The sequence below is a fragment of the Cricetulus griseus genome, chromosome 2 (genome assembly GCF_003668045.3).
Source record: "Cricetulus griseus strain 17A/GY chromosome 2, alternate assembly CriGri-PICRH-1.0, whole genome shotgun sequence".
Classification (NCBI taxonomy): Eukaryota; Metazoa; Chordata; class Mammalia; order Rodentia; family Cricetidae; genus Cricetulus; species Cricetulus griseus.
This window is the reverse complement of record NC_048595.1, coordinates 404,040,609-404,063,191: the sequence shown is the minus strand read 5'-3', so window position 1 is coordinate 404,063,191 and position 22,583 is coordinate 404,040,609. Positions and strand designations below refer to the sequence as shown.

The 22,583-nt window shown below is 42.9% G+C and overlaps 1 protein-coding gene across 4 annotated transcripts in view; it reads right to left on the bottom strand.

Moving 5' to 3' along the window:
• The window catches only part of Myo1b (myosin IB), a 164,930-nt gene that overhangs the window by 52,125 nt on the left and 90,222 nt on the right, over window positions 1-22,583 (bottom strand). For 3 of the 4 annotated variants that reach the window (XM_027396859.2, XM_027396860.2, XM_027396861.2), the window contains exons 5-8: window positions 22,311-22,415; window positions 18,085-18,131; window positions 11,485-11,548; window positions 220-318 (exon numbers count right to left, since the gene is read on the bottom strand). In XM_027396859.2, coding sequence (XP_027252660.1) covers window positions 220-318; window positions 11,485-11,548; window positions 18,085-18,131; window positions 22,311-22,415 — 315 coding nt within the window. Of the gene's footprint in view, window positions 1-219; window positions 319-2,224; window positions 2,247-11,484; window positions 11,549-18,084; window positions 18,132-22,310; window positions 22,416-22,583 lie in introns of those variants that run through there. The other variant, XM_027396862.2, reaches the window with a different exon arrangement.

Here is a 22,583-nt window from a genome sequence, read left to right as displayed (position 1 = left end):
GAGAGGCCCTTCCCCCACTGTAAGGCTCCACCAACACACCTAGGCATATGACTTGGTCGCTGGTGAGATAGAGAAATACAAAAGAAATGCTGGGGTGTGGCAGAAGCAAACAGCACAAGACAAAATGAAAACAGGGGAAACATAGCGGAACCTGTGTTGTAGAGCAGATGCTTCAGAAAATGCTGTGACAGTAAAGAGCAAAGAGCAACTCAGACTTACGGAGCAGCTCCTCAGAGGCTCCGGAGAGCAGCTGATAGAACACGTGGAAGTTTCTTTCACCTCTGGGCTGCTTAACAACTCGAGATTTCTCTAAAAGATCTAAAAGGAAAATAAAAAAAAAAAAAGAAAATTAAATGGCACAAAACTCATTTTGCCTTCAAATGTATCATACCTGCTTCCCCTTTCATTAATTTTATATTAGTAAAATAAAACAATAAAAGAAGTTATATTTTATAAGTTCTACTTTGAAAAAGAAGCACAAGTCAACTAAAACCACCACCTTAAGCAGTTACTTCCAACAAATCCATTCACGATAAAGTATCCTCTTGCTGGGCATTGGTGGCGCATGCTTTTAATCCCAGCACTCGGGAGGCAGAGGCAGGCATATCTCTGTGAGTTCCAGGCCAGCCTGGTCTCCAGATCGAGTGCCAGGATAGGCTCCAAAGCTACACAGAGAAACCCTGTCTCGAAAAACAAAGAAAGAAAGAAACAAACAAACAAGTATCCTCTTAAGTTTCCAATGGTCATATTAAAGTCCTAAAAATTGAATGTCACAAATGTAAGCACTGAAATGCATCCATTCAGATTCCACATAATAATTACAAGGCTAAAAAATAAGCTGCCAGGTCCTGTGTGGAAGAGCTTCTTGGATATTGTCTTGTCTTAGCAGGCATCACTGTATAGCTAAGCACAGAGGCAGGGGTATCTGGGGAGATATTTGAATCAGACTATCTGACAAGGTGCAGCTTTGAGGCTCACACATGTCCTTCACCTTTTGGAAGAATCAAAGTGGGTTTTCCAGATCAAAGTTTTAGGATTTTGTGTTATTTGACACTATACATTCACTGACTCCAGCTACTTTTTCATCTCTTAAACTTAAGGCATCATCAAGTTTTCACGCTTTTTCCCAGAAATGAAAAACTAACAAAGAAACCGCAAAAGACAGAACTATAGACAGCAGTCTCCTCCTGCCTAGAATCTGATAACCCCTCACCAGAGACACAAAAGAGTGTCCAAGCTCTGCTGGAAAAATTAATTTTAAAATGTATCCTTATAAATGTATAAAACATTTATAAACACTGTAGCGATGACATTCTAAACCCTCGGTTCTCTCTACCAAGGGTGTGAGGTTAAACAGAAAGCACCATGAAGGCTCCCAAGGAATGTTTACTGAAGTTTCTCATTTGTATTTGTGGCATCTATAAGAGCATTTGAGGATGCAGGGTGGAAAGAAGTTAACATTGTAGCCATGGTGAAAGGGAGATCTAGAGTGTTCTAAATACATTTTTTTTTTATACGCACAAAAAATTAGGACACAAGACCCATACTTAGCCAAATGGAAAGAGAACAAAAACATTTAAGCACAAAAATATTAGAAATGAGGTATTACAGATATTCATCTCCAGCAGTCATAGGACTTGGAAGAATACAATGTCCCCATACTGAAGATTTGACAGTTAGGAGGAAAAAGAGGGGGGGATGAGGAGGATAAAAAGTGGAAAACACAACTCAGGAGTAAAAGCAGTGTGTAATAGTCATCATCTCTAAAGAAATGAAATTTCAAACAATTAACATAGATATATGAGTGCAGAAACGTAAATATGTAAAAAATACAGTATGGTTTTACTTATCAAGTGGTCAAGCTCCTAAAAGATCTTATAGTACTGTACAATTCTGGGAACAAAGAAGCCAGGGGCAGATTCTTCACAGAAAAGCTAATCCTCAAAGGAAATCCCCACGCCAAGAAGAAAGTAACTGACTACATGAGAAATACAAACAAGGGCTACATTCTGCTTTGTCCATTCAAACACAAATTCCTTCAGTGGAATCACCACCCACTGAGCACCAGGAACAATCTAGGAATCAGCAAACACAAAGGCTTTCTTCCTCTTGGCTTACAAATCACCCATGTCAGTGACTGCACCACACAAACCAACACAAGCGTCTTTCCAGGTGAGAGGAGAAGTTGACAGCTGGGGAATGACTCAGTGGATAGAGCACTCACCAAGCATGTATGTGGACCAGAGTTCCGATACCCGGAATCCAAGTAAAGCCAAGACGTGGCAGTGCGTGTCTGTGCGCCCCCATCTCCGGTGAGATGGAAGGAGTGAGGGCAATCCCCAAATGTCATGAGTCAGCTGCCCGGTGTTGCACCAATGACTATGATACTCTGCCTCAAACAAAGGAGAGGACCAACACCCCACATCTTCTGATCTCTACACAGGCACCGCAGTACATGTGCTTGTGTACACACACACACACACACACACACACACACACACACACACACACACACACACACACACACACGACAAGTTGTTCATGACTGAGAAATTGAGGGTGAGGGAGGCAGAGTAACTAAAAACTCCAGGCTTTTTCAGATCCCTAAAAGCCCTGCCACACCCCATAATCGCTGGACACCTCCCAAGCCTGGGGCTCCTCACCTAACAGTAACAGTAGCACCTTAGTCATGTCATGGATACAAATGTGCTCTGCAGAACTTACACAATCGCTTCTCATGCTTCAAGACATGAAATAATACCTTCAGAAAGCATGTGGCACACTGGCCTTGCTGTGCACCTGCAACACACTCCTTAGCCTGGCATTTGGCTCCTTTGAAAATGTTCTGACAATGGAGAATATAGAAACGGCAATGGCTGTGGAATTCACCGCAGTCACCATCAGTGACTTAAAGACCAGCAATGTGACAAAGAATGTTGACGGAATGTACTTCTTGACCCACAAATGTACTGATGTGGTCAGTAAGGATAACCATATTCAAGCATGACTCAATGTTTAAAAGGAAAGGTACAAAAGGGAAGTAGAGGCAGAATCTCAACTTCCTTCCTGTCTGTGAGCATATTCGGCCCTGAGTGCCTCCCCTGAGGCTGACCCTGTTATCTCCACTCTATAGATGAGAAAGTGAGGCTCATTCCATACTGACAGGAGTCTGAACCCAGACAGAGCTTTGGTTACTGGAGTTCACGCTTAGGCTCTGTAATTTTTCGGGGGGAGGGGAATGTAAAACTTTTTAGTGTTTGGAAAATGCCGGACTTTATATGAAATCCAAGAATTCACTAAGCAACTCTCTCACAAAATGAGGAAGCTTTTATTACAAAGCAGTTGAAGGTTTTACTACTTACAATGCTTACTCTATTACCCCAGAGCCTATTTCAGGTGCTTTATGACTTTTCATGTAAGTCATAAGCTTCCAAGTAGAAAAGTAATTAGAGGAGTGTTTGCCCCCAAATAATTCACTAATGCCTGAAACCATTCCCTGGTGGTGTTTTGTGCTAAATGTGCATGTACCAACATAATCAAACAGCATGAAGCCATATCAAATAATTACTCAAAGTAGAGAATATAAACTCAATTCACTGTAGGGACTTCTCACCTGACCACGGTAATTTGCTTAAATGTGCCCCGAAGGAAGTAGAAACAGAACCCAGCGCAGTTCTTCCCTGCCTATGGGGCTTCTGCAGCACCGGCTGGGCCTCTGCTGGGGAGATTTAGAGACGTTATGACTAGATGCCAGATCCTGGGTACAGCAGGGCATGTAAGGATCTTCAGACACCCCAACACAACTGTATCCCAAGATGTAAAGTTCAACATAAATCACATTATAAACGAATAAACTTAAACAGCCATTCCGGAACAATAAGAACAAAGAAACATCGGGACCAGAACTTGCCCTCCTACCTAACAGGCCATCACCAATTAACTGACTACTGACAAAAAAGAACCAGTTAATCTACAAGATGTGCGTGTGCTCGATGGTCACTTAGAACACCCTTCCTAGGCAACCTGTGAAAGAAATAAAATATCCATGATTGCACTCACTAGAAGAAGAAGGCTTTTAAAAATAGGCAAAGGAATTAAAATGAGTAAGAAGGATGAAAGGGCTGGGAAGAAGAAAAAAAAAAATCTCTCATTACCCTGGGGCATAATGAAAGGATTAAATAGCCTGGAAAAAATGTCTTTGTTTTATACACAATCTCCCTCCCAGGAAAAGCAGAGGCCCTGAATGGAAAAGCAGAAGCTATGCGCACTGTCCTTGATGGCCCCCTCATCTCCAACTGTCCTCAAACTGTCCTCAGTGGCCCTCTCATCTCCAACTGTCCTCAAACTGTCCTCAGTGGTCCCCTCATCTCCAACTGTCCTCAGTGGTCCCTGCATCTCCAACTGTCCTCAGTGGCCCTCTCACTCATTTCCAACTGTCCTCAGTGGTCCCCTCATCTCCAACTGTCCTCAGTGGCCCCCTCATCTCCAACTGTCCTCAGTGGTCCCTTCATCTCTAACTGTCCTCAGTGGCCCTCTCACTCATTTCCAACTGTCCTCAGTGGTCCCCGCATCTCCAACTGTCCTCAGTGGTCCCTGCATCTCCAACTGTCCTCAGTGGCCCTCTTACTCATCTCCAACTGTCTTTAGTGGCACCCTCTCACTCATCTCCAACTGTCCTCAGTGGTCCCCACATCTTCAACTGTCCTCAGTGGCCCCCTCATCTTCAGCTGTCCTCAGTGGCCCTCTCACTCATCTCCAACTGTCCTCAGTGGCCCTCTCACTCATCTCCAACTGTCCTTGGTTATCTTCACTGAAGTGATGGCCATCCCTCCCTTCCAGTCCCTGTCCAGATGGGTAACAGGAGAACATGAAGGTTTTATGAATGATGCCCATCCCAACCAGCAGGTGTTTCGAAGTTAATGAAAAAATTCAAGTTCTTGATGAAGGCCTACAAAGAACCATCTCTGTCTTAGTTTTACTAGTGACAACAGGATAACACGGCAAGCCCATGACTCAGAATGCTGACTGTCCCAATGATCCCACACCTTCCCTCTGGTGGTTCAAAGATGAACATTGGGAGAAAACAACTCAAGAGTTGTATTTAGTGGATTTATGCCTTGTCATTACAACAAAAGGCTAATTCAAATAGCATGGGACTGTTTGTAAGTAACTAGCATTATTAAACAATTTTAAACATTTTTCTTTCTGTCTTAGATAATTACCTACCTCCCCTCCAACTACCCAATAACCAGGAATTACTAAGTAGAACTCAATATTTTCATTAGAAAATCCTAGGTCTCCACACACAGAGACACAGGCACACAAACCTCTATCTCTAAAAATATTGACATTGCGATTCATAACAGTAGCAAAATTACAGTTACAAAGTAACATCAAAAATCATTTTATGGTTGAGGGCCATCACATGAGAACTATATTAAAGGGTCACGGCGTTAGTATGGTTGCAAACCACTGACCTACAGAGTTCTCCAAATCCACTTCATGCATGTGGTTTCAAGAAACAAATTAGATCAGTTTCCTTGAGAATTGATTGGATTGGGCAGTTTCATTCCTAATCAATGATTTTTGATCAATATAATCAAAGATATGGGGGGCTGGAGAGATGGCTCTGTAGTTTAAGAGCTCTTCCAAAGGACCCAGGTTCAATTCACAGCACACACAGGGCATCTCACAACTGCCCATAACTACTGTTCCAGGGGATCCAGGGGGTCCAGGGGATCCAGGGGATCCACACTCTTACAGAGACATACATGTGGGCAAAATACCAATGCACATAAAAATAAATAAATAAATAAAATAAACAAAGATATGATATGAACAAAGCTATAAATCTTACACAACATAAAAAAGAGTAAAATCGTGTTTCATGCTCTACTAATACATCACGTAGAGGTCGAACAGTACACCAAGAGGGAGACAACACACAAATACATGAAACAACTGCACCAAAAATTCAAAAGGATTCTAAGAGAAAAGCAAACAAAAGCATGATTCCACCTCTACCTTCTGTGGGAGACAGTTCATTTTCTGCCCTTCAGTTCTCTCCAGAGAAATGTCTGGTCCCAGAGTTCCCCAGAGAAACTCCCTAGCCTCACTCAGTGCCTTCATCACTCCCCGCCCCCCCCCCCCCAGGGCAGGACAGGGACATCTACACAGTAAGGTGTAAGGATGAGGTACATGGACATGGACTGGGCCCGACTGGGTTCTCTACCACATACATGATGGCTTTGCTCTTCAGTCCAATGAGACAGATGGGACAATGGCCACAGGGAGAAGCCATGAACACTTGGTGCCATCACTGGCTTCCTAACTTTCAGTTGCCAGAGGGTTACTAGCACACCTGTGTGTTCAGGTGACAAGCCAAGAGCTACTCTCTTCAACCTCATCTTTAACTGTAACAGAGCCTTCTCTTTTCCACTTGGATTCCCATATCCAAAATGCCTATATGGTTGTTTTGGACTGTAAGAAAGCAACCTACATTGCAGTAGCTTAAAGCTACCGAACCAAGCATGGCTGGCAGCCCTGGGCTTGCTTCTGGCTCTCCAAGTGACACCTGATAGACATATACTGGACAGCTCATTTCATGACTCTCTTCTGTCCCAAACAGATGCTTATACACACCGCAGTGAAGAAAAACTCCAGAAACAGCAAAGGCAAGCTCCACTATGAAACCAGTTTCCAAGTCTGGCTAGGCTCCCCTTGATAATTAATTGTTCCACAGACTACAACGAACCTCATGTCATGGCCAAGCCCCGAGTCAATGAGAATGGGACAATCCAAAGGAATTTATTGTGGTCATTCCTGAAAAATCTATCCAGTTGTGGCTGTTAAAATAAAATTGTCAGGCCGTGAGATGTCTCAGAGGGAAAAGGTGCGAGCCACCTTGTCTGCACACTTGAGTCCCATCCCCAGGATGCACATAGTACAACTTCCCCATGCTGTCTGCCAAGGTGTGCGAGCATTTAGATGGTAAAAAAGAACTGGGATTTAGCTTGGTGGTAGAGTGCATAAGCATAAGGTCTGAAATCCAATCCCCACTTTTACTAAAAAAATCAACTCTACAGATAAAATTAGCCACTAAATCTGGAGTTTTACTTCCTAAAAATTTCAAAAGCATGTAAGTACATGTGATATTCAGTGTGTGTGTGTGTGTGTATGTGGGGTGTGCGCATAGTATGTGTATGCAAGTGGTATGTGTGTACACATGTGGAGTGTGTGTGGTATGTATGTGTGTTATGTATGTGCATGTGGGGTATGTGTGTGGTATATGTGTCTATGTGGGTGTCGGCATGTATGTGAGGGAGTGTATATTGTGTGTATAGTATGTGTGTATATGTGTATGTGGGGCATGTATTGCGCACACGCATGTTCATGTGTGAGGTCAGTTAGTTGCTGGTTATTCTGCAGTAGACAGGTTGACTCTGTGTTTACAGAATATGTGTTTGGTGAAAGGCTATACAGACAATAAACAAATCTGTATTTAATAGTGGAAGATAAACACCTATTGAGAGTTTACTATGTGCTTGGCACCACAACAAACACTTCACACCCAATAAAGAGCTGACCCCAGCACAGTCTGACACACAATTACTCTCACTTCAGGGGTGAAGACATGGAGGACCAGGGCACTTCAGTAACTTGCTGTCTTTTTATAGACACCAGTGATCACATGAAAAACCAGGAAGAACTGTGCTCATGAAGCAAATGCCCAAATAACGAAACAGGACAAGGAGGGCTGCCTGTGTTTCTCCTGACACCCAGCTGGGGTGAGGGCAGCCAGAGCTTTCCCAAGTTTACACATTAGATGGCTCACTTGGAATGAGCACCCATTTCCAGAGCAGGTTCCTCTTTGTGGTATTCTTTGAACAGATAAAACCCGTGAGATTTAGATCATGCTTTTCCACAGTCTAAACTGCTTCCAAGAACCACAGATTTAAGAGGGTGCCTGGGAGTATTACAAAAGGAAGAAGAAGAAAACAGGTCTCTCAAAGGTTCCAGTTCACAGCACTATGACACAAAAATCTTCAAACACAGCACTTGACCAATATGTAACCAAAAAGCCTTAACCAACTGGGAGACATGCTACACCAGATCAGTGGAACATCTGCATATGCTTCTGTGTTTTATTTTCTCTACTAAAGGGAGCATTTGCCACCTCCCATTTTAATTACACACCCTTCCTAAAGACCCTGCCCTCAGGGACCTGAACTTTCAAATGTGGTCCAGACTAAGACTGTATTACACCCGCTTTTAGGAAGAGGAAGATAAGCTGCTGGCCTGTTTTCCACTTCCCTGTTATACAGCTGTCTAGAGGGTCCTTGTACCTCTCAGGGTAATCACTTTAGCCAGTAACAATGTTGTGTTTTCCTAGTGGCTGTTGGAAAAGGAAGCAATGGATATCTTCTATTAAAAAAAAAAAAATGGCAAGCCTGTGCTCTTTTCCAGCCTGCAAGAAGCTAACTTGTCATGGTCTGGTGAGAAACCCCGGGGTTCACCCATTGCTTCTCATGCATTTAAGCCAGACTGGCAGCTCCCATGATCACATGAGTCAGCCCTATTGATATGGGGTGAAATGTCCTGTTCCACCACTAATGTGTGCCTTTCCTCTCTAAGCAAAGGATATTCTTAAACACCAGGGTGTTCCCACTTCACAAATTTCAATATAATTTGCTTGTGGGAACAAATGGTAACCAAGACCATATGAAATTCATTTGCACAGACGTATTAACCTTAATGGAAACGAAGTGTTTAGTATTTATTTTCCATGGATACTGTAAGAGTCTCCTGATTCTTACTTAATGTCAGGGAGACATTTCTGTTTAAACCTTGAACTAAAATGTAAGTCCAAAGTTATTTTCTTGTATTAATAATGAAGTAATTCCCAATTATCTTCATAGAATCCTCAAGAACGAATTGAATAAATCATTCCAGAATGCTCAGCTGCAAGTTCTGTAATAAAGGGATGAACCTAACGCTACCATCAATGTAATAACTAGTCGCTGCAATAACTGCCATTAATAATACAATAACTAGAGTTAATTTGCCTTATAAAAAGAAAAGTACTAAAGGTTTATGGATAGCTTGTCAAATTAAAATTAATTGTTCCTGAAAATGGTGGTCTTAAAGTTGAGTCACCCTCTTCCTCGACAGCTCTCATCAGCTGCCATGCCCTACAGAGTCTGTCTACACAGTCTAGTAGGGGTAACAGTCATCTGCTTCTGGTTGGAGCATACGCATGCCACATGAGCACTTCTTCTGCCATCTTCAGCACACAAAATCATGTGATCTAAATTGCAGTATCCTATCCAATTTTATGTCATGTCAGAACTTCCCTTCGAAGCATTTCCCTCACACAGATACATTCTTACAAATATATACAATCCCAATGAATAGCACACAAAAGTCTATAGTCAGGCAAACCAAAATGAAAAGTCAAATCATGCAAGAACTGTAAAATGCTGATGTGGGAGGAACCACAGATTGACCTACTTACTCCTGTTATTTCAAAGAGGAGAAGACGCTGGCCCTGTCTGTGAACTGTGATGAAAATTCTAACGAAGAATTCAGCTACTTTTTGATGGCTACGTTTTGATGGGAAATGGCTCAGTTGATAAAACGCTTGCCACACATGCATGATGACATGAGTTCAGCTCCCTATGACTCATGTAAAAAGCTGGGCTCTATGGTATGTGTCTGTAATACAACTGGGGAGACAGAGAAATGAAAAACTTTGGGATGTGCTAGCCAGTGGTGGAGCCAGATCTCTGAGCTACAGGTTCAGTGAGAGATCTCATCTCAAGAAATAGGATAGACAGGGAATGAAGAAGACACTGACACTGATCTCTCCACACATTCACGAACATCCGTAAGTATATATGTGTGTTCTCATTCTCTCTCACCCTTGTCTCCCCCCACCCCCCACAACACACACCCAAATTTTGGTTACACAGTATGCTCAAATAACCCATAACACCAATCTCTGCACAGCATTCTTCTGGCCCTATGGCTGATCTGGAAGAGCTCGTGAACCCCTGGTGGCTCTAGGGTTCTTGGCTACCAGCATCTCCTCTTTCACCAGATCACCGGCCACTCGCCCATTTTATATCTTAGTTCAGGAACAGTGGCGATGAAGAGATGGCTTGGTGGTTAAGAATGCCTGATGCACTTGTAGAGGACACGAGAGAGTTTCCCAGCACCGAGTCAGGCAGCATGCAGCCACCTGTAACTCCAGCTGTAGGAGATCCAAAAACCCTCTTCTGGCCTCCACCAGCATCTGTATCCCATGTATAGACAGACACATATACAGAATTTAAAAAAAAATTTTAAATCTTTTTTAAAAAAGAAAAAGAAATGTCATTGCTGTAGCAAACCAATGAAGGTGTCTTGAACAACTTTAGATAGCTCTGTCATTTTCTTACCCAGTCTGGACTTACTTTTATTCTAATAACCCCTATAGCACTCTGGGGTGATAGGGCATAGGAGGTCTGGTCCTGTGATCCTAAAACCCAGAACACTCAAGAGGACAGCAAGATAAGAGCTGGAGGCACATAAACCCCTGTATTATAAGTAATTTCCAAACAAATAAAACTTGAAATCAAAGGAGAAAGAAACATCAGGGGAGTGCCGTGGCTCCTGGCTCTAAGGCAATGAAGGCACACAAAGCCAGTGAAGCTGGTGTGGCTCACTCCTGACAGCTCACAAATCCTGAAGCTAGAGCTACTGGGCAGCCCTTAGCCAGGCCTGCTTATTTCCTTACCCAGTCACACTCTGGAGGAGGCTAATGAGTCCACATTTTACTAACAACTATATTACATTTCCACTATTTAGATAGCCTAGAAAAGAGGTCACAACACTTCTCAAAATAACATTTGAAGTCTAACATTCCTCACTGTACCTGATAGCTTCCTTTAAAAGTTATTAATTTAAATAAACTATTTATATTTTAGAGCTGAGGTAAAGTTCAGTGCAATTGGCCAGTGTGTGTGAGGCCCTGAGTTCTATCTTAGCACCACAAAATTAATTAATAAATTCCTTAGGTTTTATTTTTTAATCATGAATATATTTTGTTAGATTGGCTTAAAGACCAATATGAAGTACAGATATAAAGTAACAGATACTTCCACAGATTTCTAGATAGTTTTCCAATAAATTGGTCTTTCACAACATTTAGCCAGACATAATGATACCTGAGTTTTGAGGCCTGTTTGGATGAGACAGTACAATTCTCACTCAAAATCCAAAACCAAAACAAACAATATATATGTATATATACATGCATGTATATATAAATATATATTTTATATTATATTGTAAAGCAATCTGAATGCAACAGTTAAACACTCTTAGAAAAGTAAATGCTTCTCTTTCCATCTCTTCAATCACAGTATTTAAAATATTCCACCATTTAAACACTTGTTTTTATTATTCTCAAACGGTTCATAAAGAGTCAAGGAAAATACTCACAGTTACTTATCACTCCTCCCAGTGGATCACCTTTAAAGTCAAATTCAATATCCATATATTTGCCCTGTCAAAGAGAGACTTTGTAAGTTCATCCCCAAACAGACTGTTTTCTTTAGAAAATAGCATACTAACTCACTTTTAATCCTTTGTCTCAATGTAATTAAGAAAGGCAGTTCATTTACCCATAATTCAAAACAATGGCTCCATGAATAATTCACACTGCATAACAGTACCTAGAGCCCTGTAGCTTGTAGCTAATTTAAGAACAAATCTTCTCTCTCTCTCCCTCTCTCTCCCTCTCTCTCTTTCTCTCCCTCCCTCCCTCCCTCCCTCCCTCCCCCCTCTCTCTCTCTCTCTGTCTCACACACACACACACACACACACACACACACACACACACACACACACACACACGTGGGAAACCTTTCCATCACATAACCTTTCCATTTCAGATATTTTTCAAATTCCTGAAGGGTATACAGTCTCAAATCAAGACTAAAAACAAAGGTACTAGTCTTGGCAGATAAACTGATTGGAAAGATACGTTATTTTATTTTACAGGCAAAATGTCTTTTAAGCCATTGTTACAAACTCTGTATGAGGCAGTGAGTGAAACGTAGCACTCCATGTTCCCATCTACTCAAATCAAAACACAATGATGTGGTGTCACAAGGTCAGAATCAAGGACTAATTATACTTTTTAGTGCCATTTGACCTAGATTTTATAGCAATATAGAGTCCAGGTTCACATCACACTCTATGACCAGTACCTTAAGACGCACGGAGTTAAATATTGTGAATTCTACAGAGTCGGTGTCCAATTGCCTGAGTGAAGAGTTCCAGCAGAATAACCTTGCCATCTGCTTCGTGTTTGGCAAAGTATATGTTTATTTAATAAGTAAATTGTTTTTGCTTTGTTTCATGCCCTACCTTAATCATAGTTAGACAGATGCTTTGTATATAGTTTCCCCCAGAATTACATTAATTTTAAAAGTGTGATAAGCAGGGAGAAAAAAACATGACCACATGGCACTTAGTCAACAATGCAGTTTGTGACTTTTTATTAGCTTACAGATACTCCCTCACCAGCTCTTCTCCCACTGATATCTATCCTTTTAAATCTTCACTTACACACCAAGCAAATGTCTCCACACCATTTCTTCTAGGATGAAAAGGTGCAGGGAAAAACCAGACACGGTCCCTGCTGAGAAGGAGCTCTTGTAAACAGGCCATTGTAGTGGAGAGACATATGGATGCATATGGCTATTCGAGGAGTGAAGGCAAGAGGAGAAGAGGAAGAAGAGTTCATAGCAAATTCAAAGCCAGCCAAGTCAGGAGACAGGAGGTCGGGGAAGCAGAAGGAGCTGACTTAAGAACCAGCTCCTGTTAGGTTAGTGAGAGAGGGTTTCAGGCTAGAGGCCAAAGTTAGAGCAGTGTGACTTTTTGACATTCTCCTGACATGAGCCACTGTTACTGAAGGTTCCTAAACCAGGAGGCATGAAAAGATTCGCCACTTTACAAGATCATCTGACCAGTGTGCAATGGACTGGAAAGGAGCAGGGCCAGATGCCGTGGGTATCAAGGGATCCGACATCAGCTGGCTGCACTTATTATTAGAGGAGAAATGTTGAGAGCTTCCAGTAAGAGCGGCAAAAGATGACCATAAGCTGAGAGCTAGACAGAGTTGCAGGGACAGGCTTGGACATGACAGAGATCCTCCAGAACAGTGGGGACACGAGGAGGCAAAGCAGCTAGAGATGAGAGAAGAAAACTAAAGATCCAGGGAGCCAGGGATCAACCTTCTGGGAGATAACTTCAACAAGAGTCCCTGGGCCAGGAGGCAACAGGATCCGGAGAGCAGGTGGAAAGATCAGAGAGACAGGACATTGTCCAAGGTCACAGGCATTACCTCCTGAAAAGTCCCCCACAGGCTCACTGTTTGAACACTTGGTCCTAGTTGGTAGCACTGTGTGGGGACGTTGGAGAATTTATGGGACATAGGGACCAACCAATGGATGGACAGCATAATGTCAGGGCCTGTCCCAGCACACAGGATGATGCTTCTCCTCTAATTATATGCCCAAATAATCCTCCCTAAGTTGCCTTTGTAAGGTATTTGGACAAATGACGAAAAAAAGACACCATTACAGGCAGGGCGCTGGGCACAGAATTAACTCAGTTTGATGGCCTGGGAGATGGTGACAATGACCTTTCTAAGGCCGTTAGCGGACAATGAACAGTAAGAGTAAAAACTCTGCAGAGTGGAACAGGAAGCCAACCCCCAGTGACTCGATGTGCAGTTGTGAGAATGTCCTTGCTGAAGGCTGGTGCTGTGCGGCAGCCACACCCTCAGAGCTCATCTAAGCTTGGCTCTGATTATGACAATAGTCTATCTGGAAATAACCGGAAGCTTCCTATCACTTGCAAAGAATGTGTAGTGACTCCAAACTCGACACTCAGCACCCTCCAATTGGAATCCTGGCCCAATTTTCTAGGCCTTGGTTTTAAAACTCCTTCCATTCACTCGAATGGTCCAGCAACAAACTATGGTAAATGCAGGTCTGGGTTTCCTCATGATGCCAGGCCAATCCTTCCTGCTCTCCAGTTAATTTTGACCCACTTATGCTTTTTGTGTCCCTTTAATTCTGTCTTCTACTCTAGGATCTTCTCTAAAAGTCCATAAACTTCACCCACATAGCTTCCTGAAAAACTTAAAAATATATGTACTGTGTCATATTTTTAGATATGCCCAATTAGTCTATGAGCCTCTTAAAAAGAAGCATTCGTGGACTTTTTCTGAGTGTCTACAATGGCACCATGTGCTCTTCTACCGATTATGAGTCTGAAAGATACACAAGGACTCCAGAATACTTGTTCCCATGGCACCTACAAGGATCTCAAGTCGATGAAGAGAAAATTAGGTAGTCTGGTACAACAACTCCAAAGAATAATAAATACCTTACGCAAATACAACCAAGATGAAGTCAGAGTGTATGAAAGATATTGTCAATGCAACATTTGAAGGGAGACACAAATCATTCAAGATGCCACATAGCACGTGCAGGTCTACAGAGCAAAGGCTTGAGGCTGAGGAGCTCGGGGGATGCCAGAGAGTCACAAAGGTGTGTGAAGCTGGGGCAGGGTGAGGGGGTCTAAGAAGCAGAGACAGTGCTTCAGCAAGATAGGCCCTGGACGCTACCGAAAGAGCTTGCATTGTAAGAGTAAAGGGGCATAGAGACTTGATGGAGCACATCTAAGGATCACTCCCACTATTAGAAAGAAAGAAAGAAAAAAAAAGCCACAGGCTACAAGGGAAGTGTAAGGAAACCTATGCTTATATTAAAACACAGAAACAAATCCACACATTTTTAAATTCTTATTGATTGAGTTGGGTGAGGTGGCACATGCCTTTAATACCAGCACTTGGAGGCAGAGGCAGGTGGATCTGTGAATTCTAAGCCAGCCTGATTGACAGAGCAAGTTTCAGGACAGCCAGGGCTGTTACACAGAGAAACTCCACTGATGGGGGAAGTCTGTGTATATGTTTGTCATATTGATTGATAAATAAAGCACTGTTGGCCAATAGATAAGCAAGATAGGCGGCACTAGGAGAAAGGATTCTGGGAAATGTAGTAAAGAACAGAGTCGCCGTGTGGTCCCAGGAAGATAGGATGCTAAGGCCGCTGTCCTCGATAAGATTAATGGTTATGGATGATTATTAAGGAACAAAAGGAGCTTACTATAAGGATATCCTTTTACTAGAAAAACACCAGCCAAACGCAACCCAGAGCGTGCCAGGGGCAGCAAGGCAGCCAGGCCAGAGAGAGCCTCCCATGTGCCTTGCAGCGCCTTAAAACCCTATTTCGAGTCATCCTGACCTCACCTTGACAATGCCCTGACAGGCGTGGTCAGGCACACCTGTAGCCAGCTTCTAGCAAGTGTGGCTTACACTGTCCCCTACAGTTGATACTTAAGACAGAGCTAGCATATAAGAAATCCTAGCCATTGGCTAGCAGTATTGTAATTAATGTAAGATTCTGTGTGTTGTTTGGGGGCCCTAGCATGGCGGCAGGGCTCGGGCTACTGGCGGAAAGTTATCATTACTTTCCATCCAAAAAGAAAATCTTATTGGATGAGAATTTGTGCAAAAACACTTTCCAACAGTACAGGTGTTGCCCTTGTCCCCCCAGCTCATCATTCTACACAGAGGAGATGCCCACGCACTGCTTAAGCAAGAGCACTAATAAACAGAGCCTGAAAAAAAAGAAAAAAAAAGTTCCATATGTCAAACTAGAAACACTGGGGCATGTGGGAGACACTGTGAGGTATGTCCTTGAACACACAGGTACAAGTGTCAGCTATAATTCATGTGTGTTAACTTCAGCATAACGGATTCTGTCAGACTTCTCAGTAAAGTGATCAACAAATTCATTCTAGAGTAACCAAACACAGTCAGGGACACTGTCAAGGTATCACGATTACACAAGGTAACATAGAGTCCAACTATAAAATTATAACACGTATTTAGGTGTTTTGTTAATCAAGTCATAGACCACAAAGCACAGAAATTGCTAGAAGCTAGGCATGAAATGATTTAGCCTATAATCAAGTGTTAATCTCATATTCTACTACCCAAGTTATAAGAGGATTTTTCTGAAGCTATTTAATAAGCTAAATAGCTCGCCAAGCTATTCACTGGATCTTAAATACCACTGTAATGACCTTTTAAGCAATACAGTTTTCTGCCTTTGTATTGCCATGGCCACATGTATTTGTAAATATCTTTAAAAGTGCCATGTGCACACAATTTGCAAACAAAATTAAATTTCTATCACATAACAATCATTGTAATTACTTCATTTCAAACTCTATCTATGCAATGAGATTATCCATGTTGATAAACAAGAAGAGGCCTGGATCAAGCTGGTTATAAGAAGGTAACAGGCTAATCCCATGGGAAAATTCACAGCCTTGGGTTTAGGAACTTATTTAGCCTTCTACTTTCTATGCTACAAAAACTACCTCCACCTGAGACCATTTCATTCTTTAAGCTCTGGACAACTGTCTATGGAGAAGGCCAAAGGGGTCTAAAATGGGGGCATGGGAGACGTTCTGATGTGAAGGCATCAAAGATTATCAAAAATGATTCCATTGGTACAAGCAATGAAGGGAGAAGATGGCTTAGAAAAAAAAAATGATTTTGTGTTGTTGCTGTTAAACCACAGAAGAAAAAAAAATCTCAAAACACCATCATGGAGCCAGGGCACATGGTACAGATTTTAATCTCACCGACTCAGGATATTGTGGCAACAGAAACCAGAGAGCTCAAGGCTTAGCTGAGCTACTAATGAGTTCGAGGCCAGCCTGAGTAACTTAACAAGTAACCAAAAGGAGGGGAGGGGAGGAGACGGGATGGGAGGGGTACAAGAGGTATAGTTTAGCATGCACACAGTCTCCAGCACTGCAAAGAGCAAAAACACACTTCTGTGATGCTGAACACATTTGCTCCCGAGGTAGCGTCTACATCTTTGTGAAGAACAGAGGCCTGAGGGCAGCTGGACAAAACCAAGTGTGCCAACCTGCAGACATGTGCTGGACAGTTACAGGGGAGAAGGCTCCAACAGCAGCAAGGGCAAGCCTCCACTAGAAGTGGTGTTTCAGGCTCAATCATGACAAGATATTATTCGCTTCAGTTTTCAGCAGATTCCCCAGACCCTCACACTTACCAATCCTAGAGATTTTACCTGCAGGAAGGTTTAAGAACATCCCCTCCTTTCTTAAGTTATCAATAAGAGACAAGGGCAACAGAGCACAAAACTTGATACTCACTTCATCTTTCTTTTTCACTGAATTTCTGATTCCTTTTGTTTGTTTGTATGGTTGGTTGGTTGATTGGTTTTTCTGAGACAGGGTTTCTCTGTATAACAGGCCTGGCTGTCCTGGAACTCACTCTGTAGCCCAGGCTGGTCTTGAACTCACAGAGATCAGCCTGCCTTTGCCTCCCATGTGCTGGGATTAAAGGTGTGTGCCACCACTGCTGGCTGAATTTCTGATTCTTCCCCCTCCCCCTGCCCCTCCTCCTCCTCTTCCTCCTCCTCCTCTTCTTCTTCCTCTTCTTCTTCTTTTTTTTTTTTTCTGAGACAGGGTTTCTCTATAGCTTTGGGGGCTGTCCTGGAACTTGCTCTGTAGATCAGGCTGGCCTGGAACTCACAGAGATCCACCTGCCTTTGCCTCCCAAGTGCTGGGACTAACAGTGTGCACCATACCACCTGGCAAGTTTCTGATTTTTAATTATGATTTCCAAATAACAACCACCAGATGAGTAAGAAATGATCCTGAATAGTCTTATTTAAACCCATGTAACTTTATGACTGAAGATGAGGAGAAAACATGACAAAAATAGCTTGCCACTACAAGAAAAACTGAAAACTCTCAGAAAGCAAAATAAATAAATGACAAACAAAGAGCTCTCACAGGACTTCCAAAGGCTCTCTTCTGACCTTAAAAAATGTGTGTATTAAGAAATATTAAACATCTGTTTGCTTAAATACACATGGACTAAATATTAGTGTTAGCACTTAAGCTTATACAAATACTTACAAATCTAGAGGAGTTGTCATTCCTTACGGTCTTGGCATTTCCAAAGGCTGGTGAGAAAGAAACAGATGCATCAGTAAATCTGATAAAAAAATTAATAATTCTGAGCAGAAACATAAAGCAACCATAGTACCAAACAGGAATAACCCCTGGCAAACACAGCTTGAAATGACAGCATTTCTGCCCAAATGCCATACACTCATATCCAGCAGAAATTTTAATAAGTTGCTAAAACTTCCCTCAGTTATTAGAAATACACATGGAAAAAGTGACAGCCCTGATTCTTGGGGCTGTTTCAAGTGTCACTCCAAACTTAGTCTTGCCTAATTCGACACCATTTCACTCCTGTGGATAGGATTCTAATGAGTGGGTGGCAGGTAAGGCATCTACTCCTCCGCCAACATTAGCAGTACAGTTATTTCATAAATCATCTTCTATTACCGTAGGTTTGATGGAAGTGGGTGAGGTTTAGAGAGCACAGGAGGCATATGAAATTTAAACTAACTCTGAAATAAAGCTATTTATATAAATGTGATTACGTAAGTACAGTACAGCAAGAGAAATATCTACCGAGAGTTAAAAATGAGTCATTTAAAATAAGATAAAAACAACACATAGTTTATTAGTTTATGCCCAACAGGCAGACTTACATGAAATCTAGAAAATACAGGAAACTAACATGACCCACGATGCACAGCCCAAGTCTATGTTGGTCTTCGCTGCTTCAAGGAGACACATCTGCCCTGGGGCCCCCTTTGAAATGAGGACCCATGAGAACTACCGGCTGATTGCGCCTGGGCACAGAACGTTTAACCATGTCCCCTGTTCAACTCAGGTGACAGCATAGCTATGCGGCACACAGACTGCTTCCCCAAGCCTGTGCACAGATACTGACAAGTCAGTCTGGGATGACGAAAACGGAGAACAGAGTGGCCTGGATGCATATATCCCTGTGGATGCGCGGAAGGCAGTAGTGCACCTCAAACCTGAGGTGAACCTAAGTCGAGAAAGGCTCTTGTACGGGCACTTGGGCCAGTAAATCCTGGAAGAGATGCAAAATTCTGCATTTCCATCAAGCTGTTCCCCTGGGGATCTGGGAGCCACATTTAAAACTAGTGAGGAAGCATTCGTGATGGTGTGGTTAAATGAAACAAACCTCTTGAATAAGAGGCTAGATAGTGCATTTCTGGAAGCCTCTATGCCTCCATCAATTTAAATGGGGGAGAGCATTAGGGCATCAACCAACCATCAGAGAGCACATGGGCGTCAGAGGAGGCCCTTCCCTGAAAGCAACACCCTGAAAGAGGGTGGGAGGATTCTCAGGGAGAGTAATGACAGTTCAGCGGCCAAACCTGATGTTGAGCCCACTGTTTTATATCTTCAAAAAACATGTATTTATGTGTTTGTTGTGACTAGGCATGTGGTGGTCAGAGGACAACTTAAAGGATAAAGGAGTTGGTTCTCTCCTTCTACCACACGGGTGCTGGTTACTGAACTTGGGATATCAGGCTTAGTAGCAAATACCTTGATCTACTGAGTCATTTCACTCATCCTGTTTCATGTTCTTTCCTTAAAAACAAATAATTGACTGGGGTGGTGGTGGTGGTGGTGGTGGTGGTGGTGGAAGCATTTAATCCTAACATTCAGAGGCAGATCTCTGTAAGATGAAGGCCAGCCTCGTCTACATAGTGAGTTCCAGGTCAGCCTGCTCTACACAGAGAATTCCAGGCCAGCCAGACCCTGTTTTAAACACCACGCAGCTGGTTCAAAATGGGTTAAGACAAAGCTGACAAAGTCAACAGAGAACGTTCCTTATGTTAAGAAGTTTGAGCCAATTATGGTTTGATAAGTTCCTGACACCAAACTCTCCCCTTCAGAGGAAGACAGGCTGACCCTGCTGTACACTGAGAGGGGAAACCCTGCCAATACTCACAGAAGGAAGCAAGTTGAGTGGGGGATCCGATCCTCATCACATACCCACTGCCAACCAAAAGGCACCCATGAATGCAACCTTGATGACAGTGGACACTTGACCTGGTGTCCCCATTAAACCGTGATATTCCCCATGCTTTTGTGGGCTAGTCTTCTGTGGCCAGTTTAGAATGTAGGCCTGCCAAATTAATGAATTAGTGCAGGCCCAAAGCCCAGCTCAAGATGCTGACACATAAAGATCAACGTGCTGTGGCTTGAAGGTCAGGGGCCAGCAAAGGACTGCTCCACAAGACCTGCTCAGAGCCCCATCTGCAAGCCATAAACCATCTTTTCATCAAAGAAGTCTGAGTTGCACATTACCAAACACAACCCTAAACACTCAAGTCTTTTACTGTGAGCCTCATAATTAGAAACAAGTGCTCTATTATAGAACACCCGAGACACATTCCACAGTTGTTTTTTTTTAAAGTTCGTTGTTCTAAACGTTCATTTACAGTAGCAGCTCCAGTTAAAAAGCAAAGCATTCCCATAAAGATAACACACACCCACAGTAGGCATTTCTTCAATTTCCCGCACTGCAGCCTAGCTTCAAATACCACCAAATAGAGAGATTCTAGAAAAGATGCAGGCTGCAGCATTCTGCTGCGCCACAGCTTTCCTCCAGAAATACAGCTCATGCAGAGCACAAAGGCAGGGAGGCAAAAGGCCCACATCTCAGATCAATAAAAAGAAAAGATGCCACTTCTTATATACCCTACCAGTTAAGGTACTGAACAGAGTAGAGATCAAAATGTAATGGCTTAATGGCTTACAGGGCTCCATGTCTCCTGTCTTGCCAGCCTCAGGCCAGCAGGCATGGTGTCCCATCTGAAACATGAAGTTTGTTTCATAGTGAATGCTCAAGAGGTCAAGAACATCTCTAGGAGGGGAGGAGGGGCTGAGCCGGAGTACAAAAGACAACAGGGAGGGGACCCTCCGTGCCAAGAGCTGCCTACCAGTGCTACTTTCATCCATCTTCAGTCTTGTCCTTCTGTTCTCTGAGCAAAGGATTGAGCCAAACTATTCCTCTAGACCAGATTCTAAAACTATGCTTTTGCCTCTCTGGGAGACAGCTGCTAATGTTTGGAGACATTTTCAAATCTGACAGGTACAAGGGTGCTACGGGCACCTGGCAAGTAGATGCCATAAATGCACAGGATAGGCCTTGTGTTCGAAGCAAAGACAAGTCCAACACAACAGTGCCTAGGCTAAGAAATCCCATTGCATGTGTGTGTGTGTGTGTGTGTGTGTGTGTGTGTATGTATGTATGTATGTATGCATGCATGCATGCATGCATGCATGCATCTCTACCATGCCTGGTATCCACAAAAACCAGAAGGTGTCAGATTGTTTGGAACTAGAGTTACAGACAGATAAAAGATGCTTTGTGTGTACTAGGAACCAAACCCAGGTCCTCTGCTAGAGTAGCCAGTGCTCTAATTACTGAGCCATCTTTCAGACTCTAATTTCATTTTTAGTATAAGGATGGTTTATACTAAAGGTAGATGCCATGCTCCAATCCCGTGAACAGGACAGTCTCTAGCTCAGTCCTGACTGATGGGCCAATGTTTTTGGTCCTTTTTCTCCATTTACATGTTAAAGTTCTAACCCTCAATGGGACAGCCTTTGGGAAATACTTGAGGCTAGCTGAAGTCATGAGTGTGGAGCATGGAGTATGGGGACATCATGGAACTCCCTTTTGTCCTTGTTCCCAAGAGACACAGAAAGAGGAGTTCACATGAGCATCAAGGTCTCTGAGACAAGAGAAGGCCTCCAAATGAAACCTACCTTAGCAGGGCTTTGATCTCTGTCTTCTAGCTTCCAAGAATATGAGCTAGCTACCAGAGAGCTAGGAACAGAGCCTGGGAGATGGATCTACAGCCAGCTTTGGGCTTTCTACAGCCCTTGATTTTCCCTGACAACAAAAATAACCAGCCACGGGCATTATGATGAGTGGCAAAACATCACTACACCATCAACTGCAAACACCCGTCAACTGCTTATGAGCAAATCAAAGTAAGTTCAATGAAAATTGAGTGGCAAAGACAATTTTTGGGTGGGAAAGTAACTTTTCCGTGGGTAAGTTATTCCCTCTTTTAAGTACTTGAAGTTAAGCATCACTAAGAAGGGGCTTTTTTTCCTCAAAAGCTTGGCCAGCACTGTGTCCTCTTCCCTCCCTGAACACCAGGCAGCTGCAGTGCCCTGAAAACAAGCTTGCTATTTGAATCACAACAAGCCAACATACACAAAATCCTTACCTTCCAGGACAGGGTTGGACTGCAGAAGCTGTTCCTTGACTTCATTAACTTCCGCTCCTTTTCCACAAACTGCTGCCACATAGGACATAACAAGCTTGCTGGCCTCTGTGGAGAGAAACAGCCGTGTTACTCAATTATAAAGAATATTCTCTCCCATCTTGTTGGGAGAGGATTCACTAGCAACATTTCAAAGGTGGAATCAGTGTTTCAGGGCCTTTCAGCTGTGCATTTTCATATCAGGTCAGCTAGAATCCGGCTGGTCCTTGAGGTTTA